Genomic DNA, 21,023 nt, shown 5'->3' with positions numbered 1-21,023 from the left:
CCCAATCCATACCAGACCCTTATCCGAGCACGCAGCCCGGCCGGACAGGAATGGGGGTGGGGACGAGCGAGCACCCCCCCCCCCCCTGAACCGTACCAGGCCGCATGCCCTCAACATGGGGGGTTGGTGCTTTGGGGGAGGGGGCGCGCTGCGGCCCCCCACCCCAAAGCACCTTGTCCCCATGTTGATGAGGAAAAGGGCCTCTTCCCGACAACCCTGGCCGTTGGTTGTCGGGGTCTGCGGGCGGAGGGCTTATCGGAATCCAGGAGCCCCCTTTAATAAGGGGGCCCCCAGATCCCGGCCCCCCACCCTATGTGAATGAGTATGGGGTACATGGTACCCCTACCCATTCACCTAGGAAAGTGTCAATAAAAAAAAACACAGTACACAGGTTTCAAAATTGATTTATTGGGCAGCTCCGGTATCTTCTTCCGACTTCTCCCGGTGTTCCGCCTCTTCTCCCGGGCCCCGCCGCTATCTTCTTCCAGCTCTATTGCCAGCGAGGGGCCCGGTCTGCTGCCGCTGTCTTGTCGCCGCTGTCTCGCCGCTTCTTCTCTTCATCTCTTCTTCCGATGTTGACACAACGCTCTCCCCGGCTGGAATGCTCTCTGTGCGCTCTGCTCTGACTTATATAGGCGGTGACCCCGCCCCCTTATGCCATCACAGTCCCTGGGCATGCTGGGACTGTGACGGCATAAGGGGGCGGGGTCACCGCCTATATAAGTCAGAGCAGAGCGCACAGAGAGCATTCCAGCCGGGGAGAGCGTCGTGTCAACATCGGAAGAAGAGATGAAGAGAAGAAGCGGCGAGACAGCGGCGACAAGACAGCGGCAGCAGACCGGGCCCCTCGCTGGCAATAGAGCTGGAAGAAGATAGCGGCGGGGCCCGGGAGAAGAGGCGGAACACCGGGAGAAGTCGGAAGAAGATACCGGAGCTGCCCAATAAATTAATTTTGAAACCTGTGTACTGTGGTTTTTTTTATTGACACTTCCCTAGGTGAATGGGTAGGGGTACCATGTACCCCATACTCATTCACATAGGGTGGGGGGCCGGGATCTGGGGGCCCCCTTATTAAAGGGGGCTCCTGGATTCCGATAAGCCCTCCGCCCGCAGACCCCGACAACCAACGGCCAGGGTTGTCGGGAAGAGGCCCTTGTCCTCATCAACATGGGGACAAGGTGCTTTGGGGTGGGGGGCCGCAGCGCGCCCCCTCCCCCAAGGCACCAACCCCCCATGTTGAGGGCATGCGGCCTGGTATGGTTCAGGAGGGGGGGGGGGGGGGGCGCTCGCTCGTCCCCACCCCCATTCATGTCCGGCCGGGCTGCGTGCTCGGATAAGGGTCTGGTATGGATTGGGGGCGACCCCCCACACCGTTTTTTCGGCGTAGGGGGTTCCCCTCAAGGTCCATACCAGACCCAAGGGCCTGGTATGCTCTTGGAGGGGGAACCCATGCCGGTTTTTTATTTAAAATTTGGCGCGGAGTTCCCCCTCAAGAACATCTGAGCACAAGTCGCGTGCCGAAGTCGGATCATGCAAGACGGCAATCCGACTTTGATCCGACTTCAATGATAGTCAATAGGCTGAAGTAGGATCAAAGTCGGACCAAAGTAGTACAGGGAGCATTTCTAAAGTCGGAACGACTTGTGTCGGACCAGTTAGGACGGCTCCCATAGGGAAACATTAAATTTCACACGTCATGCGACATGAGCTCTCAATGTCGGAGCGTTTGTCGGACCAGTGTGAACCCAGCCTTATGCATGAATGCATTAAGGTGAAAAACCTAGAGGGTTTACAACACCTTTAAAAGTTTTAAAAAAGTAAAAGAAAAAAAAAAGTATTTTAAAGTTAAATTTGGACATAAGCAAATCTTGTCTAAATACAAGAAGCATGTGTATTCTAATATGGATCTTGGGGGTTGTGGATTTTTTTCAGATCTGTGCAGTAATTGAATGTGAAACTTTACCTCTATGCTGGAGCTTCTGGTAATAAAGACTGCTCACTGCTACTCTCTCCCCTTTGTGCAGGGGGTCTGGTCTTGTAACCGCTCCCCTCCTGTCATTTTTTACAGGCAGCCTGTAGTGGGTGGAGCCTGCTGGGTCCCTCCCACAGCTGTACACAAACTCTGTACAGCATAGTGATCATCAGGGCTGGCGCTACCACTAGGCAGCCAGCTTAGGGCTCACTGCCATGGCATGTCTTAAGAAGTGGCATATATGGAAACCACGCCCCTGCAGCTGCTGAATTCTGGCTTCTCCTTCTCCCCCTCCCACAGGTATTCAGCAGCTGCAGGAGAGAAATAAAGGGGATCGGTTTCTCTATATGCCGGCCCTCCTATCCAGGTCCTGCTGCCCTGCTGTGATCTCCCGGCCCTGCTGTTTCCTCTCTCCCGGCTCCGCTGTCCTCTCTCCCAGCCCCACTGTTTCCTCTCTCCCGCCTCCGCTGTCCTCTCTCCCAGCCCCGCTGTCCTCTCTCCCAGCCCCGCTGTCCTCTTTCCCAGCCCCGCTGTCCTCTCTCCCAGCCCCGCTGTTTCCTCTCTCCCGGCTCCGCTGTCCTCTCTACCAGCCCTGCTGTTTCCTCTCTCCCAGCCCCGCTGTTTCCTCTCTCCCAGCCCCGCTGTTTCCTTTCTCTAGGCTCTGCTGTCCTCTCTCCCGGCTCTGCTGTCCTCTCTCCCAGCCCCACTGTTTCCTCCCTCCCGGCTCTGCTTTCCTCTCTCCCAGCCCCGCTGTCCTCTCTCCCAGCCCCGCTGTCCTCTCTCCCAGCCCTGCTGTTTCCTCTCTCCCAGCCCCGCTGTCCTCTCTCCCAGCCCCGCTGTCCTCTCTCCCAGCCCCGCTGTTTCCTCTCTCCCAGCCCCACTGTTTCCTCTCTCCCAGCCCCGCTGTTTCCTCTCTCCAGGCTCCGCTGTCCTCTCTCCCAGCCCCGTCGTTTCCTCTCTCCCAGCCCCGCTGTTTCCTCTCCCAGCCTTGCTGTTGACTCTCTCCCAGCCCCGCTGTTTCCTCTCTCCCGCCTCCGCTGTCCTCTCTCCCGGCTCTGCTGTCCTCTCTCCCAGCCCCGCTGTTTCCTCTCTCCCAGCCCCGCTGTTTCCTCTCTCCCGGCTCCGCTGTCCTCTCTCCCGCCTCTGCTGTCCTCTCTCCCAGCCCCGCTGTTTCCTCTCTCCAGGCTCCGCTGTCCTCTCTCCCAGCCCCGCTGTCCTCTTTCCCAGTCCCGCTGTCCTCTTTCCCAGTCCCGCTGTCCTCTCTCCCAGTCCCGCTGTCCTCTCTCCCAGCCCCACTGTTTCCTCTCTCCCAGCCCCGCTGTTTCCTCTCTCCCAGCCCCGCTGTTTCCTCTCTCCCAGCCCCGCTGTTTCCTCTCTCCCAGCCCCGCTGTTTCCTCTCTCCCAGCCCCGCTGTTTCCTCTCTCCCAGCCCCGCTGTTTCCTCTCTCCCAGCCCCGCTGTTTCCTTTCTCCCGGCTCCGCTGTCCTCTCTCCCAGCCCCGCTGTTTCCTCTCTCCAGGCTCCGCTGTCCTCTCTCCCGGCTCCACTGTCCTCTCTCCCTGACCCACTGTTTCCTCTCTTCCGGCCCCGCTTTGATCTCTTCCAGCCCCACTTTGATCTGTCTCAGCCCGCTGCTTCCTGTCTCTGGGCACCGCTGTTTCCTGTCTCCCAACCCTGCTTTGATCTCTCCCGGCCCCGCTGTGCTCTCTCCTGGGCCCCCTTGTCCCCCCGCAGCTCATCCAGCTTCCTTCCTCTCCTGCAGGCTGCTGCAGGGGATCTGTCAGGATGGAAAGCGGGGAAGAGGGTGGTAAATGTGTCATTTACAGGCCCCTTCCTTGTCTGAAATGACAGTCAGTGATCGGTACCGATACCTATTACTGATTACTATGCCTCAGTTTATGAATAAACGGGAAGCTTCTGCACAGAGTTATTCCTGTTCATTTATTCTGTGCTGCTGAGGCTCCAGAGATGGAGATTGAGGGCTGTGTTCTCAGTCTCCTTTCTCTGTCTCAAAGGTGAATCATCAGACCCCTGATATTTCACCAAAGCCCCCCATCAGGGGTCCTAAAAAAATTCAATTGTAAAAAAATAAATAAATAACATGTTAAAAAATAATTAAAATAATTAAAAAATAAAATAACAAAAATAAACTAAAAGACATCGGAAGTACAAGTGCAAGTAGCTGGTCTTGCCTAGGGCACAAAATAGTCTAGCACCAGCCCTGGCGATGATATCACTGTTACTTTAACTAATTAATAACTAATTTATAAAAGGCATTTGATGCACACAAATTGGATTTATATTTATATCCTTTATGACCATTGAGGAATATATTTAAATAAGATTTTTTTGTGCCAGGAGTTCAGGTTTAAAATGAGATCATGTAAGATACAATAACAGACGATTTACACTTTGAGTTCCGATCTTTACCTTTTTTTTTTTATTAAAGAGGAACTGCAGTCTGCTCACATAATTTGTAATAAAAACATCTTTGCCATTCTGAAGCTTCCCTCTAACCACTTTGCATATTATTTTATTTATACTGTGATTCTGTATAAGGGCTGTATAAGGTATTTACTGTCAGAAAAAAATGTTTTACTAAGTAAGTAAAAACAACAAGGGCAGAAGATTTAATAGATGGAAAGCTGAAAAAATGACGGAAGGTCCGCTTTAACCACTTCAGCCCAAGAAGGATTTACCCACTTCCTGACCGGGCCATTTTTTGCGATACGCCACTGCGTCGCTTTAACTGACAATTACGTGGTCCTGCGATGTTGTACCCAAATAAAATTTATGTCCTTTTTTTCCACAAATAGAGCATTCATTTGGTGGTATTTGATCACCTCTGCAGTTTTTATTTTTTGCGCTACCCTGTTTCCCCGAAAATAAGACCTAGCGTGATTGTCAGTGATGGCTGCAATATAAGCCCTACCCCCTAAATAAGCCCTACCCCGTTTCCCCGAAAATAAGCCCTACCCTGAAAGGACTTTAACTAGGGCTTATTTGGGAGTAGGGCTTATATTGCAGCCATCACCGGCAATCATGCTAGGTCTTATTTTCGGGGAAACAGGGTATAAACAAAAAAGAGACCGACAATTTTGAAAAAAAAAAAACAATATTTTTTACTTTTTGCTATAATAAATATCCCAATTTAAAAAAAAAAAATTCTTCAATTCATCAGTTTAGGCTGATATATATTCTTCTACAAAATTTTGGTAAAAAAAATATTGCAATAAGCCTATATTGATTGGTTTTGCGCAAACGTTATAGCGTCTACAAAATAGGGAATAGATTTATGGCATTTTTATTTATTTATTTGCTAGTAATGGCGGCTGAATAACGCTGTGTGTTATGCTTTTTCTTAAAATACTCTTTGAAAAACTCTAGAAAAAACTCTATAAGCAATATAACTTCCAATAGATTTTGGCTTACCAATGGCTGATTAGATAAAGAAATTTTAAATGGCTTCTCTGCAATACTGTCCTTTTTACATTGCACTGCCCTGTACAAAAGAATAACTGAAATGTGGAAATGTCTTTGTGTCTCCTATTATACAGCAAACGATAACCGTTACTGTGAGATTGGATTTAGCACAGAAATAAGCAAGGTAAGTTCAATTCCTTTAGTTATATAAAAAAAAAAAACCCAAAAGAATGCCAATTAACAACATACTGTAAACCTGATTCTTTCTGCACCTCTGCATAACTAAATATATTTAAAGTGAACCTCCAGACAGGTATATAAAAAAAAAACACAGATGTGATCAAATACCACCAAAAGAAAGCTCTATTTTTGGGTAAAAAAAGGACATCATTTTGTTTGGGTACAGTGTCACACAACTGCACCCAAACAAAATGATGTCCTTTTTTTACCCAAAAATAGAGCTTTCTTTTGGTGGTATTTGATCACATCTGTGTTTTTTATTTTTTTGTGCTATAAACAAAAAAAGACCAACAATTTAAAAAAAACAAACATTTTTTTTTTACTTTCTGCTATAATACATATCCAAAAAAATATATAAAAATGTATTCATCCGTTTAGGCCGAAAATATTCTTCTACATATTTTTGGTATATAAAAATTGCAATAGGCGTATATTGATTTGGTTTGCGCAAAAGTTATCGCGTCTACAAACTACGGGATAGATTTAGGGACTTTTTTTTATTGTTTTTACTGGTAATGGCAGCGATCTGCAATTTTTTGTGGGACTGCGACATTGTGGCAGACAGATCTGACCCCAAATGACACTTTTTGGAGACCAGTGACATTATTACATTGATCAGTGCTATACAAATGTACTGATCAATGTAAAAATGACACTGGCAGGGAAGGGGTTAACACTAGGGAGCGATCAAGGGGTTAAGTGTGTTCCCTGGGTGTGTTCTAACTGTAGGGGGGATGGGCTCACTAGGACATGACAGAGATCACTGTTCCCGATCACTGGGAACAGAAGATCTCTGACATGTCATTAGGCAAAACGGGGAATCACCTTGTTTACATAGGCAGTTCCACGTTCTGGCTCTGTACACATCGATCACGAGTCGCCGGCAGACATCAAATCCGCGGGCACCCTCCCGCAAGGTGCGGCGGGCGCTCGCACCCTCTATCCTTCTAGCACAGACCGACGTAAACCTATGGTGGTTTGCGCAGGAGAGCAGACCTGCCACAGTATGACGGCGGCTAGTCGGCAAAAGGTTAATGATGTCTAACTAAATAAGTGTTTGGTTAAATGTAAGCAGCATAAGTATCTAAATTTGACTTGGTATTAACCTCTCACAGTCACTGTACAGCAGAGCTCAGCCTGGGAGAGAAAACAGAAAAACAATGAACCAATCAGTTGTACTGTAGTGCTCATGTGCTAAAAAGGAACACCTTTATAGGAAGAAAGAGCAAAGTGGCAGAAAGATGAGCTCATCAGTCAGCTGCTTCTCCTTTCGTTGTCTAATCACAGGCTGGGGGAGGGACAAGACCTGTAAGTGTTAATTGCAGTAGGGAAAAAGCAGGTCTTCTGCCCTCTCAGACAGTGCTGTGCGATTGATCTGTATAATAGCTTCTTCACACATTAAACGTGCTTTAAAATGCATTAGAGTGCTTGAAAAATGGATGTGCCCTGCCCTCCAGTGGTGCGCATTTTTATGAAAACACATACTTTAATGTGTGTTGACATGTGTTTTTTTGCGTGTTAAATTGCTATGGGTTCTTGTAAGGGACAAAATAAAAAGGCTTTTTTCCTTAAATATTTTGCATTGTGCTGATGTGCATTTGCGTGTATTGCATTGCATTAAAAAGCGTACATGTAGCATTTTTTATCGCACTGCAAATGACACCAGCATTGTGGGGTGAACAGGACACATAGGGGTCAATCCACTAAGCTTTACTGCAAGCGGTTAGGGTATCGGGCTACTCATTTGCATAAATTATCCCATGCGGTAAATAAAGTCATTAAATAAAAAAAATAACAATTTTGTGGTAAATAAAGGGGAAAAAAACTTGTCGGTAAATATCGCAAAAATTTGTGCGGTAATCTGTTAAGTCCAATTCACAAACGAAACAGGAACTAAAAAAAAGCGCAATATTTAACACACCCTTTTGGTGGCGGTAACCAGTGCGGTATTTCCTGTTGGAGCGAGAGGGAGTTAAGAGAGAGAATAGGCTTAGCAGCATAACAGCTATCAAGCTTTTTGAATACAATCTTTTGTGGTGAACGCTCCGTGACATTTTGCAGAGCCTGCTGGATGACTTCAGAGGGTAAGGCTCTATGGAATTTTCGGCTGACCAAGGAGCTCAAAAAAAGTGAAAATGTACAGCGCTTAACAGATGAATTACGAACTTGAATTCAATATGTGAAAAAATATAAAGTGTACTTTATGACATACTGTATACATAGTAAAAAAACAGTGTCCATAAATGAGGATAGGGGACCAAAAAAAGTCCTATAGAAATAATCCAAATAAGAAATCCAATGAAATAAGTGACAATCTATGAAATCATAAAAAGGATATAAAAAAAATTGATAGAAGATCCACCACCAAAAGCACCAGTCGCTTACCAGAGGGATTGAACTCATACAGGTGTACACCTGATGAGTCAATCAGACTTTGTGAAGTACTCAAAACGAATCGGGCTCATTGTATGGACACAGTCTCCAGAAGGATGTTCAGGACGGTGGATATCAGCAAATTGTTTTTAAAATGGACAGATCAACCCAACCATGCGGATGAAAAAGAAAAAGGAGGGCACATAGCGTAATTCTGTGAAGATTATTTAATGTGAAAACAAAGAATATACACTTACATTTCCAAGATTAAATAAGCGCTTCTAAAAGGACAATAACAATGGATTCAGCATGAGATGCTAAGACCAGTGTGGAGGCAAAATACCAGCCTGACCTTTGTCAAAGACATCACTAAATTCACGGTATACCTCTGGCAACGAGGAGAGTGAAGACGTGCACAAGACCTTGATCACTTTCTGAAAACATGTATTACTGCACTGTGGTGACCAAGAAAGGATCACAGCATGACGCCAATCAAAAGAGGGATTGTGCCTTTGTAACCAAGGATAACCAATGACCACCGGTAATGAAGTAAGGAAACAACTTGAAATTGAATTATCTTGTGGTGAAGAGCCCCCACAGCCATGGTCAACGAAGCAGTTTCATGAATCACATGGCAGGCTGTAAAGGTCTCCCATCAATAGCCGCAATGGCAAGTGGGGAAGCACGAAGCTGCAGCAGTATCGAGTGCTTTGACACAAAGGCACTATCTATGAACAAGCCTGCAGCCCCAGAATCAATTAGAGCCTGGGTATCAATGGAAAACTCAGACCAGGAAAGGATAACGAGAACTAGAGGTTTATCCTTCAGGATAACTGGGGACGCAAAGATGCCACCTAAGGTCTGTCCCCTACAGGACCTCAGGTGTGGGCGTTTCCTGGACGGGTAGGACAAAACTTCAATAAGTGACCTGCCTTGACACAGTAAAGGCACAATCTCTCCCTCCGCCTAAAGGCCCTCTCTTCAGCAGAGAGATGTGGGAAGTCCAGCTACATGGGCTCTACTTCACTGGAGGACTCGGACCCAGGAGGTATGGGAGGTCAAAATAAGAAATGGCTGCACCTCACAGGGGCTCCAAGTAAAGTTTATTGGAATATGAAAATATCCAAAATGACACCAGCAGTGGTCAAGGTAGACGCTTTTCACACAACAGAAATGTGCTTAATGATTAATCATTAAGCACATTTCTGTTGTGTGAAACATGTCTACCTTGACCACTGCTGGTGTCCTTTGGTGTCATTTTGGATACTTTCATATTCCAATAATCTTTACTTGGAGCCCACGTGAGGTGCAGCTGTTTCCTATTTTGACAATTTACCACAGAGGTGAGCCGGGGCTAGCACTTGGGTTTGTGTTCCAGTGAGCGTATTAGTTACACATGGAGCGGTGAGTTCTTTTCATTAGATATGGGAGGTTAAGGAGGCATTTGTGGGAATGCAAAGCTCGGAGCCAAACATACAGGAGGCTTCCGGAATCGCTCCTTAACTGAAGGTCTTTCTCGGAATCTGGTATCAATAAATATGGCAAACGAGATCAACTCCTCAAGATTTATAGGAATGTCTACGGCTGCAATCTGCAAGAGACCATAAGAAAAAGCAGCCATGAGGGCCTCATTGTTCCAACCAAGTTCTGCTGCCAGAGTACAGCATTCAATGGTGTAGTCGGCAACAGTTCTCGTACTCTGATGGAGATGAGGCTTTTGGCAGCAGAAGTGGAGCGAGCCAGAATATCAAATACCCTTTCAAAGGAGGCCACAAACCCAGGGTAATTCTGGACAACAGATTTTTGTGTCTCCCATTGAGGGTTTGCCCAAGCCAAGGCTCTATCAGAAAGCAAAGAAATAATGATGCCTATTTTGCTTCTGTCTAGGGAACGTCTGGGGCAGCATCTCAAAATATATTCCAACCTGGTTGAGAAACCCTCTGCAGTGAACTGGATCGCCCCGAAAAAGCGGAGTAGAACTGGTCATACCTCTCACAGAGGTAATATTAGAGGCGGGTGCCTACACAGAGACGGGAGCAGCAGCAGGGACGACCTGCAACCACTGGAACAGCCAGGGTGGGAGGATCCAGGTGTGCAGTCCGAATCAGGAGCGTCTGTAACGCTATGGCAAACTGATTCATCCAATCTGGAAAAAATATTACATTTAAGTGGATTGCCTGCATCTTCTGGATTCATGGTCTTTGCCTAATGTCAGGGACCATGAACCAGACAGAGACAGAAAATGCAGCAAAGCACACCTTTAATGTAATAGTAAAAATAATACAAATCAGGACTGTAGTCAAAAACAGAAGCCAGGGTAAGGAAGCCAAAATGGTTAGTCAGACGTGTTGGTGTTCGGAGCTAGGAATCAGTGTTGTCAGAGGCCAAAGATCAGGATCAGGAACCTGAAGAAAAGTCAGCCAGACAAAAGTCAAACATGAACACAGCAGAGAAACACACTGGATATGTATACCAGGTAAAGGCCCTGAAGGAATGTGCAAGGTAGCCCAAATAGCCAAAATGGGCTGGCTGTAGGCTGGACTAATGAGGCAGGTAATGGTAACCAGGTGAATCACTGAGAAAACAATAAGTGGCTGGTAATTATCTGACAGCTGAACAGGCTGAGCACTGAGAAGAGAGCTGTTAAAAGCCCAGCCCTGACACTAACAGAGCTTGAGCTATTTTGCAAATAAGAATGGGCAAATATTTCACTCTCTAGATGTGGTAGAGACATACCCAAAAAGATTTGCAGCTGTAATTACAGTGAAAGGTGGTTCTACAAAGTATCGACTCGGGGGGGCTGAATACAAATGCACCCCACACTTTTTAGATAATATTTTGTAAAAAGTTTTGAAAACCATTTATCATTTTACTTCCACTTCACAATTATGTGCCACTTTGTGTTGGTCTATCTCATAAAATCCCAATAAAATACATTTACATTTTTGGTTGTAACATGACAAAATGTGGAAAATTTTAGGGGGTATAAATACTTATTCAAGGCACTGTATGAATATTTCATATTTGCTTGTCTGGACTTTAGTTTTAAGATAAAAAATGTTAATCTTGAAATCTGTCAGTAATCCTACTGAAGACTGCTACAGACAGTAAATGTTATCTTCTTCCTAGTCTGCAATCCCTGGGGAATAGGTTTAAAGTGTACCTATGGTCTTGTAGCACACAACACAACGTAAAAGATATTAGTATCCATGATTCTTTTCACTATGAAGGTTTTAGTACAAGTCAAATGAATGACGCCTCCCACCACCAAGGCTCACCCTCTTAATAAAGTATAAAATAATTGAAAAAGTGCTCAATGTCACAGAATACGCACTAAATTATCCCACATCCCGAGTAACAAGACATTGAAAAAATAGAATTTCCTCTAGGTGGGATATTTGGAAAGGGATAAATAGCGCAATGAGGTATGAGAGTGGTGTAAAAAGTATATAAGATTTTATTAAGAAACATAGGTTTAAAATAATGAGCACATATATACACTATACATATCAAAAAATCATCAATGGATACTGGACAAGACTAATCATATAGTCACATTACAAAAAAGAACAGCTAACAAATCGCAAAAATCTGTTATGTTGAAGGTGAGCACAACAGAGAATACCCAACGCGTTTCGAAAATGCTATTTCTTCATCAGGGGTGTATGCGATTTTATCGCAGAACCTACAACCATCTGCAATTTAAACAGAATAAACACAAATTAGATACGTAATATTGGTTATACACAAACTAATCGGTACGTGTGTGATCACATCGTACCTTGCGTTTTAGTGTGTTTAAACACTGACCGTATGAACTATGTAGTTCTAGGATAGATTTCCTGTCCAGATTTTGACATTTAAAAGCAGTTACATGTTGCAGCTGTCAGCCTGTGGGGCCCCCGGCCCGACGGGGTGAGTAAATGCACCAACGCTGGTGGGAAGGGTCCAACGGTGGCAAGAGGGGAAACATGGGCAGAGTCCCACACAAAGGACAAACCAGGCTGGCCCTCCGAAATATATCCCTAACTGTAATAATGTAAGAAAAGAGAGACAGAGAAAGGACAAGTATTAGATGGATTGCTGGGATTGTGAACCCCCCACACACATGAGACCACCCACTATAAAAAATGTACATATACATGAAAGAGGGTGTGCATATATCCAAGTAGATGCATGCACATAAACATGCATGCGTACATGTATACATATGCACATATGTGCATCTAAACAATTTAAAGTAGTTTCGTGGGATAATCCACCAACCATAGAGACCTCCCCTTTGTAGTACATGTCTGGGGAAGACGAGCGTGCATGCATCCATGCGCATACATCCACGCACACATGCATGCACACACGCGCATACATGCGCACATGTGCATCCAAACAGTTTCAATAATACGTTTTTTACTAATATCATGGAGTGTACCTTGCCTAGGGGCAGTCGGAGTGGAGAGGGGGGAAAAGTATATGTATGCTACTACAGAAGCCTTTATGCCGCGTAACACAATCGGTTTTCTCGTCGGAAAAAGATATGACGGCTTTTCCGACGGGATTCCGCTCAAGTTTGCCTTGCATACAAACAGTCACGCAAAAGTTCGTTATAATTACGACTGTCAAGAACGCGGTGACGTGCAACACTACGACCAGCCGAGAAAATGGCGTTCAGTGCTTCCGAGCATGCGTCAAATTATTTCCGAGCATGCATAGGGATTTTGCGCATTGGAATTGCCACAGACGATTGCATTTTCGGATAGGAACTTTTCCAGACCGAAAAATTGAGAGCATGCTCTCAATCTTTTGCTAGCTGGAATTCCGCCAGCAAAAGACCGATGGAGCATACACACGGTCGCATTTTCCAACGAAAAAATCTCATTGGTCTTTTGCGGGTCGAAATTCCGACAGTGTGTACGCGGCATAAGAGGTTAGGTTGGAGATGAGTTAGGCATGTCAAGCATTTTTAAAGGAAAGCTCCAGGGTGAAAACTGAAGGTGAACCAGACAGCAGTTTTAGAACCAGACAGCAAATTACACATTCTTTCCTAATGCATTTTTCTGAATACAAGATGACCCTGTCACACAAACCTATTTCATAGCATTACACAATTAATAGTGATAGCTGTTTTATGAATGATAATTTATCCCCATACCAATGGTACATTTTTTGTTGGTCTCAATTATATATGATGATTCAGATGACTAAAGAGTACTGTATGGGTGTAGAGAGCTTTCAGAAGATTGGATCCATGTGGTCCTCTGAGGATGGACACAACCTTGGGTTTTTTAGCATCATGTGGAATTGCTTAGCAATCAGGACATAGGCCATGCAGTTATAGATGGTCACCTTCAATCCCTCTGGTGGACATCTGCAGTTAGGACCAGAGTTTGGCTCTGCGGCTACAACTGCAATACTGACTAGTTGTGTTGGGATCCAGTCTCAAATCTCTGATTATATTTTACCACATCAGTTATACTACAACGTAGGTTAGAATAATGATTGGTTCTTTTCTTGGATTAGAACTTTGCGATACCCATAGCAGCCAGTTTTTTAGGACCTTCTCATCAGAGGCACTGGGTGTGACAAATGGGGGTATCAGATCCCTGGCCTCCTCACCAACTCGTGACAAAGGACTAGCCAATTTCATACCGCGCTGTCACTTATGTAACAATGCCACTCTCATCTGTACCCTGCACAAAGACTTTTGAGCTTGTGAGACCACAATTTAGGTAACAGCAGCCTGAGAGCGATCGTCACTGGACCAAATTAATTAAGCAGTTAACCCTTTAAACTCCAAACTGCCACCAGATAACTTTTGAGCCTATAAACCCTTCACAATATTAGCAAGAACAATAGTGAAAAATAAATGTCTGTACACATGCTGTCACCACAGACAGGTATATTCAGAGATTTACTGTATAGAGTAGCGCTCTTCAAGAGACAGGGATTTGTTTAGTTTGCATTGAAAGCTTAGGGACAAAGTTAACACTTTTCAAAATAAGGTTTAATAATGAAAAGGTCGAATTGGCTTTCATAACTTGACAGATGTTCCTTGGTTGATGGGACATGAGAGCTGTCCAAATGTGGATGCATTCCACTTTTCTTGACATCAAATGGGGTGTTGACAGAGACCATCTGACCAATCATCTGGTCTAAGGGGTGGTTGCTGGGATGTCACCACAGTTACGACTACGTCCCAGATACAGTTATACAGTATTCATATCTCTGTATATTTACAGTTTATAGTTTGCTAACCAGCAGATTATTGTCCAACGTGTAATTTGCTTTGAAATGAATATAAATATGGTAGGTTTCAGATTTCTCCATATAATCTGACATAGGGGTGACTGGACTTGAAACGTTACACATTAACTGAGAAAAGTATATATGATTATATTATATATTCTGGCTGTGCTGTTATTTTGGAAGTTATGGAATATGCTGGGATGATGATGGGATGATGGACTCTACCTAGAGGCAGATATGTGTATTGTTTTCCAACCGAGGTATTTATGACCCAACTTCTGTTAACTCTCTCATCCCTCAAGCAGGCAAGCTCGACAGTTTTATGGCCCCTGAGATATGTTATGAAAGATTGATAAGAGATGTCTGCAATGCAGCTCAGGGTTGTGGATTGTATGAACTGAAAGGAGGGGGGAAGAGAGGAAAAGGTCTTATGTGCTTATGCCCTTCACATAACAACATGGATGAGATGAACTGAGACATGAACAAAATGGCTGCTACACACACAGCTATATTTGTGCCCTGGATGCACGACCATTACACTGGGGAGGGCTATAGGAGTTGCAAAGCCTATGTACATGGTCTTTTTTGCTGTCAGAATCACTTTTCTCCCAATTTCAAGTCAGTTGGAATGCAGAGGCAGCTTGATGAAGGTCAGTATGAGGTTTAGATGCACTGTGCAAATTCCACCTGGTTACTTAGGGACTGGCCAAAATTAGCTCAGTGGGTGATTCTTCCAGTTTTGCTTTGTTCAACAAAAGTTAATCATTTGATCGACTTTTTTCAAAGAGCCTGCTGGTAAAAATTTTAAGTCAGTCAGCAGCTGCATCCATCAGGGCATTTTGACAGCCTACAGCAGCGGTCCCCAACCTTTTTTGACACCGGGGACTGGCTGTGTGGAAGAAAATTATGCTAAGGCCTGGGGAGATGCGTTTTTTCGCAGGCGATTTGTTGGGGAAATGGCTGGTGTTGATGCTTCAATCATCACAACACCATGGTTGATATGGTATCATGATGATTGAAGCGCATAATTTCCATTATTACATTGTAATAAAAAAGAAATAGTTCAACTCGCCATAATGCAGAATCAGTGGGAACCCCGAGTGTGTCACTTGCCACGATCGCCTACCACCAGATGCAGCTTGTTACTTGCCAGGTGGGGACTGTCACTTGCCAGATGTGGACTGTCACTTGCCAGGTGGGGACTGTCACTTGCCAGGTAGGGACTGTCACTTGCCAGATGTGGACTGTCACTTGCCAGGTGGGGATTGTCACTTGCCAGGTGGGGACTGTTACTTGCCAGGTGGGGATTTTCACTTGCCAGATGTGGACTGTCACTTGCCAGGTGGGTATTGTCACTTGCCAGGTGGGTATTGTCACTTGCCAGGTGGGGATTCTCACTTGTCAGGTGGGATTGTCACTTGTCAGATGTGGACTGTCACTTGCCAGATGTGGACTGCTACTTGCCAGGTGGAGATTGTCACTTGCCAGATGTGGGCTGTCACATGCCAGATGGGGATTGTCACTTGCCAGGTGTGGATTGTCGCTTGCCAAATGTGGATTGTCACTTGCCAGATGGGGACTGTCACTTCCCAGATGCGGACTGTCACTTGCCAAGTGAGGGTGGAACATGCGGCGATGCGGGTCGAGCAGTGAGAGATTTCATCTCTCGTCCGCCGAAACTCAGTGTAGTGTTCGCGCCAGCTGTGAGGATTGGACAGTAGTGGGGCGGGGCGGGCGGTGAGAGATGACATCATCTCTCTGCTCTCACACAACACCTCAGACAGTGTTGTGTTCGCTGTCGGCTGTGTGGGCGGAACAGCTGTGATGCAGGACGGGCCGCAAGAGGTGATGTCATCTCTGCTCGCCCGCTCCTGCCAAACCTCTGAAAGTGCAGCCTTCGCAGCCCGGCTGCAAACAGGCTACGGCCCGGCAGTGGGCCGCGGCCCGGGGGTTGGAGACCCCTGGCCTACAGGGCCAGCTGTGAAAACACAATAGCCCCAGCAGGAGATTCATCCATTGGCGCTGTGTAGCATGGATAGAGGAATCTGTTTTTTGTTCAGCCCATTGGATAAAAAAAATGATCATTGTGTGGCCAGCTTTAGAGGTATTTCAAAACATGCTGCATTTACCTATCAACACAAGCCCTTGGGCAGCTATGCACAACCATATAAAGGATCGTTTACTAGCATTTTTCAACTACTGTTGATAAAGCAACTGTACAAAGTTCTCTTTTTCTTCTTTTTTTATAGAAAGGTGTTTTGCTAGCTGGAGGACCTGGCGGGTATTATTTTGATGGTAGGTATTCCGCAGTAGCTTTATAAAAAGCACATTTTAGGTTTCTTTATTTCTATTATGCCATGTACACACGACCGGTTTTGCAGTCGGAATAAACTCCGAAGGTTTCTCTGACGGAACTCCGACGGAATTCCGCTCAAGCGGTCTTGCCTACACACGGTCACACCAAAGTCCGACCGTCCAGAACGCGGTGACGTACAACATGTACAACGAGACTAGAAAAAGGAAGTTCAAAAGCCAGTAGCCAATAGCTTCTGTCTCGTACTTGTTTCAGAGCATGCGTCGTTTTTGGTCTGTCGGAACAGCATACAGGCGATCGGTTTTCCCGATAGGAATTGGTTAGATCGAAAAATATTTAGAACATGTTCCATTTCTAGGTCCGTCAGAATTTTCGAAAAAAAAAAAGTCCGATGAGGCATACACACGTTCGGAATAGACGATGAAAAGCTTCCGTAGGACTTTTTCTGTCGGACATTCCGTTTGTGTGTACACGGCTTTAGTGTCCACATATTCAGAATAAAATGGCCAATACGCAGAAAAAGCCAATGACCTTTATAAATAATGCAACCAAAAAAATATGTTTCCCCTAATAGTATAGATATGCAAGCCTCTGTTCCATGAGGTCCTTGAACTGTGACCCTAGTGCTTTTCTATATACAGTTGGGAAAATAATTATTTGATCCCCTGCAGACCACTTGCAAAGAAATGAAGGGTCTATACTTTTATCATAGGTGTATTTTAAATGATAGAGATAGAATATCAACAGAAAATCCAGAAAAAAACACATGATACAAATGTTATAAATTGAGTTGCAGTTCAGTGAGTAAAATAAATATTTGATCCCCAAGCAAAACATGACTTAGTACTTGGTGGAGAAACCATTGTTGGCAAGCACAGAGGTAAGACGTTTCTTGTAGTTGATTACCATGTTTTCAGACATCTCAGGAGGGATTTTGGTCCACTCTTCTTTACAGATCTTCTCTATAAATCCTTAAAGTGCTTTTTAACCCACTCCAGCTAAATCATCTTATCCCTTCTGTACAATAATAACATGTGTCCCTGTGCCTGTGTAATGTAAAAAAATTTCCGATCTACCTATATGAGCTCCGCTCCGGGTGCTCAGCTATCTTCTCTCTCCGGCTCACAGCTGCAGTGGGCGGGGCCAGGCCGAGCAGTCCCGCAGACGTGAGCCGGAGAGGGGAGAGAGAGAGGGAGCTGCGCATCAGCTGAGCACCCAGAGCGGAGCTCATATAGGTAGGTCGGAAGATTTTTTACCCTACACAGGCACAGCGACACTTATTATGTTATTATGGAAGGGACAAGACGATTTAGCTGCAGTTATGAGAGCAGCAGGAGAGGGGGGGGGGATTGCTGGTAACAGCAGACAGGCAGGGAGGGGAAGGGAGAGGACACAAGAGAGCAGATAGCAGGCTTTAGGGTTGTTTCTCTGTTAAAGGTACTGGCCGACTTTGCCACATTGAGGAGTCAATGGACAGGGCCATGTATTGTAAAATTTTGGATGAGAACCTTCTTTCCTCAGCCAGAACACTGAAGATGGGTCATGGATGGGGCTTCCAGCATGACAATGACCCAAAACATACCGCCATGGCAACAAAAGAGTGACTTAAGAAGAAGCATGTTAAAGTGGTTGTTAAGCCACTGTATTACAAACATACCACTCCCTTCGTTAGCTAACATTATCTGTCCTAGTGTCTGTGATGAAAAAAAAGGCAGATTATATCTTATATCAGAGTGTCTCCCGGCGCTCACGTGACTCCTCGGCTGTCTCCTCTCCCCAGCTGACAGCTATACATGGAGGGGCCGAGAACTCCCGCTGACGTCAGCTGGGGAGGAGAGAGAGCCGAGGAGTCACGTGAGCGCTGGGAGACGCTCTGATATAAGGTATAATCTGCATTTTATTTTCAGCACAGACACTAGGACAGATAATGTTAGCTAACAGAGGGGATGGGATGTTTGTAATACAGTTATTATAGCAGCAGGAAGGGAAGGGGCAGGGATCATAGTGGCACAGAATAGCTGACAGGCAAGGAGGGGAGGGGGAGAGGAGGACAGAGGAGAGCTGCAGATAGCTGCGGCTGATGGAGGCACGTAAACCGACCATGGTGTCAGGGCTCAGCAGGGGGGAGGGCAGCACCAGGCAGGATCAGCCAGGTATTTTAGGTGATAGGAAGAGCCAAATTGCACAGCACAAGCACTGTGCTGTTATGCATGCTTTAAGGCAAGGGTCTCCAAAATATGGCCCTCCAGTTGTTTAGGAACTACAATTCCCATCATGCCTAGTCATGTCTGTGAATGTCAGAGTTTTACAATGCCTCATGGGACGTGTAGTTCCGCAACAGCTGTAGGGCAGTAGTTTGGAGATCCCTGCTTTAACCCTTTCATGACTAAGCCTATTTTTGAAATGTGGTGTTTACAAGTTAAAATCCGTATTTTTTGCTAGAAAATTACTTAGAGTTCCCAAACATTATATATATATTTTTAGCAGAGAATCTAGAGAATAAAATGGAGATTGTTGCAATATTTTATATCATACGGTATTTGTGTAGCGGTGTTTTAAACGCAAGTTTTTGGAAAAGGGACACTTTCATGAATTTTAAAAAATCCAAACAGTAAAGTTACCCCAATTTTTTTGTATAATGTGAAAAATGATGTTACGCCGAGTAAATAGATACCAAACATGTCACCCTTTATAATTGCACGCACTCGTGGAATGGCGACAAACTACGGTACCTATGAATTTCCATAGGCGACGCTTTAAATTTTTTTTACGGTTTAGGGCTAGAATTATTGCTCTTGCTCTGATGATCGTGGCGATATCTCACATGTGTGATTTGAACACCGTTTACATATGCGGGCGCGACTTCCGTATGCGTTTTATTCGCTGCGCGAGCTCGCGGGGACGGGGGCGCTTTAAAAATTTATTTATTTTTTTATTTATTTAATTTTTTTTATACTTGTAAATTGCGTTTAAAAAAAAAACATTTTTAAAAAAAAAATTTTATTGCTTTCACAAGGAATGTAAACATCCCTTGTGACAGTAATAGGTGGTGACAGGTACTCTTTATGGAGGGATCGGGGGTCTAAAAGACCCCCGATCCCTCCTTTGCACTTCACAGTATTCAGATCGCCGAAAACGGTGATTCTGAATACTGTGTATTTTTTTAAATTCGGCGCCATTGGCAGCCGAGTAAACGGGAAGTGACGTCATGACGTCGCTTCCGCGTTTACATTCAGAAAAGCCCACAGCTTCGTCCCAGCCCGACCCCAGCCGCCGAAGGTGGCCGATTGGACACCGGGCTTCCCGATCGCACGGGAGGCCCGGTAAGAGTGGTGGGAGGCGGCGGGAGGGGGGGATGTCCCCTCCCGCTCCTCCGGTATAACAGCCGAGCGGCTTTTATCACTGGATAGCCGATCGCCCGCTCTAAACAACGGTACCGGGATGATGCCTGGAGCTGCGGGCATCATCCCGGTATAACCCCCGAAAGCCGAGTACGCAGATGTGCGTATGGTCGTCGGGAAGGGGTTAAGGAAGCAGGATCTTTTTTTGGGGGGGGGGAGGGTTACAAACATTTTAAGGTCATGGAGTGGCCTAGCCAGTCTCCAGACCTTAATCCTATAGAAAATTTATAAAGGGATCTGAAACTTCGAGTTGCCAAACGACAGCAAAGAAACCTTAAGGATTTAGAAAAGACGTGTAAAGAAGAGTGGACCAAAATCTCTCCTGAGATGTGTGTAAACCTGGTCACCGACTACAAGAAATGTTTTGCCTCTGTGCTTTTCAACAAGGGTTTCTCTACCAAGTACTAAGTCATGTTTTGCTTGGGGATCCAATACTTATTTTATCACTTGAACTGCAACTCAATTTATAACATGTGTATCATGTGTTTTTTCTGGATTTTTGATTTATATTCTGTCTCTATCATTTAAAATACACATATGATAAAAATTATAGACCCTTCATTTCTTTGTAAGTGGGCAAACTTACAAAATCTGCAGTGGATGAAATAATTATTTTCCCCACTGTACATACCCATAAACGTACCAAATTGCACCTTTCCATTCTTTAGATGTGGTGCCTACTTTTTTTTTTTGTCAGACTTTTTTCCTTTAGGCCCCTTTCACACTGGGGCGGTTTGCAGGCGCTATTGCACTAAAAATAGCGCCTGCAAACCGACCTGAAACCGCCGCTGCTGTGTCTCCAGTGTGAAAGCCCCGAGGGCTTTCACACTGGAGCGGTGCGCTGGCAGGAGGAAAAAAAAACTCCTGCAAACAGCATCTTTGGAGCGGTGAAGGAGCGGTGTGTACACCGCTCCTGCCCATTGAAATCAACGGGGGCAGCGCGGCTATACCGCCGGCATAGCGCTGCTATAGCAGCGCTTTGCGGGCGGTTTTAACCCTTTTTCGGCCGCTAGCGGGGGTAAGACTGCCCCGCTAGTGGCTGAATACCGCCGCTAAAAC

General features: G+C 45.4%; 1 protein-coding gene across 2 annotated transcripts in view; it reads left to right on the top strand.

The window, feature by feature from the left end:
• Window positions 1–21,023, top strand: part of LOC141114170 (integrin alpha-IIb-like) — a 152,777-nt gene that overhangs the window by 23,067 nt on the left and 108,687 nt on the right. For both annotated transcript variants that reach the window (XM_073607700.1, XM_073607699.1), the window contains exons 5-6: window positions 5,528–5,577; window positions 16,499–16,544. In XM_073607700.1, coding sequence (XP_073463801.1) covers window positions 5,528–5,577; window positions 16,499–16,544 — 96 coding nt within the window. The remainder of the gene's footprint in view (window positions 1–5,527; window positions 5,578–16,498; window positions 16,545–21,023) is intronic.

The sequence above is a fragment of the Aquarana catesbeiana genome, linkage group LG12 (assembly GCF_042186555.1).
Source record: "Aquarana catesbeiana isolate 2022-GZ linkage group LG12, ASM4218655v1, whole genome shotgun sequence".
NCBI lineage: Eukaryota > Metazoa > Chordata > Amphibia > Anura > Ranidae > Aquarana > Aquarana catesbeiana.
The sequence above is the reverse complement of the archived record's forward strand: the minus strand, read 5'-3'. Positions and strand labels throughout refer to the sequence as shown.